Raw genomic sequence first — 5000 nt, 5'->3', positions numbered from 1 at the left:
ATTAACAAGACGATAGATAGAATGCGCTTGGCCAAGGAGTTCACAACATTGCCATCCGGAAGTATAACGGACCACACAAACTCTGTGTAACCATGAACTTTTATAGTCTGGTTAATACAGTTTAGTGAGAACAACTCACAAACGCGGATGGCAAAAACAATAACAAAGGCCCGAGTGACGTCATCTGCATACTATCTATAAAAGTTCATGGTTACACAGAGTTTGTGTGTTGGTCCGTTATACTTCCGGATGGCAATGTTGTGAACTCCTTGGCCAAGCGCATTCTATCTATACTATCTTTACCGTGTGTATCATTATTGTAATCTTTCAATCAATTTAATATTAAGGGCATTCAAGGGATGTTATCATATTTCGCCCTATACCATATGTTACGTTATGTTATGTTATGTTATGTTATGTTAACTATAAACAGTATTAACCCCAAATTTGAGAAAAGACGCATACCTAGATATCCTTGGTCAAGGTCATGACGCCGGGCTTCACCGTAGATAAACTTGGGATTCTTGCACAAGTCCTGGAATGCCAACAAAAAGTAAGAGAGAGAGAGAGAGAGAGAGAGAGAGAGAGAGAGAGAGAGAGAGAGAGAGAGAGAGGAGAGAGAGAGAGAGAGAGAGAGAGCCGAATTAAAAAATAATCAAGAAAAAGAAAAGAAAAGTAGGCGTGCAAACGGCGTATGAGGAGAGGAAGTGAGTTGCGGAAAGCTCTCGGGTTCCAGTCTTTGTGGGAACAGATAATTTTACATTTAAATAAATCTTAATTAAAAGCAAGTTTGACTCATGCCTCTCTCTTCTTCTTCTTTATATTAAATTTGAGACGTCCTGTCTCATTCATAGAATCAATTCTTAGTAGAGAACATTAACAATAAATAAATAATGGAATTCATATATTCGGCATATTGTCCGAGAATGATTTTATTCCCTTTGGGATCCCAAAGGGAATAAAATCATTCTACGGACAATATGTCTATTGACGACGTGGATAGAAACCACAGAAACATGTCTTTCGGCCACATATAGTTGATTGACCCCATTGATATTTTATATTAGCTCTAACCTACATTATCGAGCACTCTCGTACCTACAAATACACACCAACATTCATAAATATATATATTACACACACACACACACACACACACATATATATATATATATATATATATATATATATATTATATATATATATATTATATATATATATATATAAAGACATCAACTTCATGACACAACATAGCCTACATATCCTTCGTTTAAAAAGCCTTATGCAATTATTCAGTCTGAAGACATTTCCTGAAAGATGACAAATTGTCACAAAACTTTGTCGGAAAAGAAAAAGGAGAGAATGAATAAAAGTTGGGCAAGTGATGCGGGCCAAACTTTTAAAGACACTATTTAGAAAAGAGAGAAAAGGGTTAAGTGAGGAGCTGACTTTCAAAAACCGCTGGGTCACCACCAGAGAAAATTTGAATTTTTTAATCCACTCACGATATTGTTCTATGAGGCAAACAAGACAAGATTTTCCTCTTTAAGTCATGAAAAAAACCACCAGATAAATAAATAAATTGCAGTTTTCTCTGAATGTTGAAAATGCAACTTAACAGTTCTAACAGGTTTTGAAAGTCACCTCCTGAAGTGTGTAAATAATATTATGCATCAAAAATTAATATCAAAACAAATAGACAACAAAAACAAAAAAAAAAAAAGAACAACAACAACAACAAAAAAAAACAAAAACAAAAAAAAAAAAAAAACCCCAGAAAAAACACAACAAACAATAATATATACATTTTGAAAAAAAAGCAAACAAACAAACAAACAAAAAAAATCATATTAAATTCAAATCATATTTAAAAAAATAAAAACATATTTGACGAAAATTACCGTTGGTCTTTTCCACACGATGGCACCAGGAAACCTATCTGACTTCATTCTGCCCGAGGGATAGATGGACTGCATGTGTGGGGAAAGTGGGGGTCGGCGAACAAGGCCCGTGCCTTGAGGAGTTCCTCTTGGAGGGAATCGAAATCTTGCGCCGTCTTCATCTTGGCGCCAGGCAAACCACCAGAGGTCCGTCGGCTCTGGAATGAGAATGAGATTTGGTGGGAATATTTTACAAGTTGAGGGTCATCATCGATTTGAAATAAAACAATTCTGACAACAAAAAAATCAACAATAATAATAAAGTATTCTTCTATAGTGCTAAATGCCTAAGCCTCAAAGCGCTTTACAATATTAACATACCATAATCACACCCGTATCGTGCCAAACAGACTCATAGATACATTAATTCCCCATAAACAGTTCATGTTGATGTCAAAATGACTAGAGTTTAATCTAAGTAATAATAATAATAATAATAATAATAATAATAATAATAATAATAATAATAATAATAATAATAATAATAATAATAATAATAAAATAATAATAATAATAATAATAATAATAATAATAATAATAATAATAATAATAATAATAATAAATAATAATAATAATAATAATAATAATAATAGAACTTTATTGTCAAAAGAAATGGAAATCCATTTCGGTTTACATTGATGCCAATATAAAATACAATTAGGCCTACAGTAAAATGGACTTATACACATTGCACATCCCACAATCCCATAGGCTACATACACTAGCACACACGACTAAAGTAGAAACAAACATTACTTCATCGTATAGAAGGAAACATGAATAGATGATAAAAAAACAAATATATAATCGTCAAGATGGTGACGTTGGTGATGATGTTCATGACTACTACGGGAGCAATGATGATGATGATTTTTCGTATTGTTTTGTTTTGTTTTGTTTGTCGTTTGTTTTAGTTTTGCTTTTGTTATTGTTAGTGTTGTTGTTGTTGTTTTTATATATCCTTTTCTTATTAGTTTGCTTCTTTCTTTTATAAAATTATCATTTCTTTTCTGAAAACCTAACTTTGTTTCCAGCAAAGTCGACCGGTGTTTTAAAAAAGTAATAGTTGAAGAATACAAGATTCTTAAACTCTTGCGTTTGACCTTCGTAACCCACATGATAAGATTCTTGAACAAGTTCGAACAAGTTCCCAACGTCGCTGCGCGATCTTGAGACCGCGGGTTTGTAATGTGTTCGAAATCTCAAAAGCAGGAGTTCAAGAATTTTATTATCATATCCGGCGGCGTGACGTCATCATAGTATATTATAATGGTGCCAAGATCAGAGATTTGAAAACAATCTTACATCTACTACAGAACGAATGAAGATGACGTCTTCCGCTATTTGTTTTTATTTTCAGACCGCCAAATAGGTGATAGTCTCACTGAAATAAATAATCAAACTATATACCTAAGTCAAGGCTACGTTTAAGATTACGCATAGTTTTAAATGTTGGTATGTTGGCGGGCAAATGTAGGTATTTTACCTAAGCGCATAGCATTAATAAGAAAATGTACCCCACCCCCCTTCTCTCTCTTTCATCATCATCATCATCATCATCATCATCATCATCATCATCATCATCATCATCATCATCATCATCATCGAGCTTAATGTACACGCAAATAATCGACTGCCCTCGGCATTCCAAAGAGAATCGTTCACAAAATTTTGAAATAATAAAAATAACTTATTTGTTTTCTTAAAAACTGCAAGTCGTCCAAACACCGCACTCAAATGGTCGCTTCAAGCTCAAGTTCAAGTCCTCGTTTCATCTTCTATTGTAAAGACACTTTGGTATTGCTTATTCAAAATATTGCATTTTTCTGTGGTGTCTATTGCCTGTGATCCGTCAGACCTTTGTAATACAGAAATGCTTGTCACGTCTTTCTGTTTTGTTCGTACATATTTTCAAAAACAACTGGCTTGCTAAGAAGCGATTTGAACAGAAGATGGCGCGAGGCATATGCGAAGATGATAATTTCTTCAATCATTTCGCTTTTCAGACGAGTTTACATTTCATAAAACAACAGACGTAATGTCAGAAATTGGGGATCATTACTGCATAATGGAATTGAGAGAGCAAAAGCCAGTCTAAAAGTGAATGGGTGTGCGCAGCTGCACAAAATAGCTTTAAGCCTATTGTCATCCCGATAAAACTATTAGGCTACTGTAAATCTCTATCGAATGTTATGTAGCATCCCAACATTGTGAATATTATAATATTTCAGTAAGGCGGTTCTCTCCACATTGGAGATAGTCCGTTTGCGAATTTCTAAATTAATCGTTTCCAGACAGATTAATTGTGCGGTCTCGTGGTATAGCACTCGCTTTCGGATCGGAAGGTCCTGGGTTCGAGCCTCGCGCTCGGCGCATAGTTGAGTCATTGGAAAAGGCTCTTTACTCACATTCTCTCACCGTACTTATTGGTAAAATGAGTCCTGGCCGTTAACAGCGTTGTCTTTGTCCGAAAAATTGTAATATCGCCTAATAGGCGTCATGTCCCGTCTAAAATGTTAAATGTTGCTGTTGGCCAGGGACCTCTGTAAAGCGCTTGAGCACATTAGTGGATATTGCGCTATATATAAGCTCAATTAAAAAAAAAATTAATTGGGGAAAAATGGATTCAACCGAGTGGGTCACCGGACATTTCTCTGTGTGACTTTTTCCTATGTTACTACATCAAAGACATTATTTATTCAGCGCTGGCACTTGTGTTGGAACAATTACCACGAAAAATAAGGGCTGTTATTGAATCCATCATACCACAAAAGCTACAGAACACATGGAGAGAACTCAAAGATACGTTGAATTTGCTTGTAGGTTGCCATAACAACCACATTAGGGCGCATTGGGTAGAAGAAAACGCTAAACATTTATGTATTGATATGCTCACATTAAAATAATATTGGATGCAAAGTTTTTATGTTTAATACATAATATCTTATTATATAGGTCTAAAAATATTTTATGGACAGCTTACGATCAAAGTTCCATGTGGTGGATACATTCCTATCTATCTGCCTTTTGGTGTGAATTTTTGCAAGCAGTGCAGGATTT

General features: G+C 34.7%; 1 protein-coding gene across 4 annotated transcripts in view; it reads right to left on the bottom strand.

Moving 5' to 3' along the window:
- Nucleotides 1–5000, bottom strand: part of LOC144972485 (calpain-8-like) — a 69073-nt gene that overhangs the window by 48783 nt on the left and 15290 nt on the right. For 2 of the 4 annotated variants that reach the window (XM_078913758.1, XM_078913759.1), the window contains exons 2-3: nucleotides 1902–2098; nucleotides 466–535 (exon numbers count right to left, since the gene is read on the bottom strand). The exons of the other annotated variants lie outside the window; for them this stretch is intronic. In XM_078913758.1, the coding sequence (XP_078769884.1) occupies nucleotides 466–535; nucleotides 1902–1976 (145 nt within the window). In that variant the 5' untranslated portion in view covers nucleotides 1977–2098. The remainder of the gene's footprint in view (nucleotides 1–465; nucleotides 536–1901; nucleotides 2099–5000) is intronic. 4 annotated transcript variants of the gene reach the window in all.

The sequence above is a fragment of the Berghia stephanieae genome, chromosome 5, assembly GCF_034508935.2.
Source record: "Berghia stephanieae isolate SIO BIC M18660-M18661 chromosome 5, UCSD_Bste_1.3, whole genome shotgun sequence".
NCBI classification, from domain to species: Eukaryota; Metazoa; Mollusca; class Gastropoda; order Nudibranchia; family Aeolidiidae; genus Berghia; species Berghia stephanieae.
The sequence above is the reverse complement of the archived record's forward strand: the minus strand, read 5'-3'. Positions and strand labels throughout refer to the sequence as shown.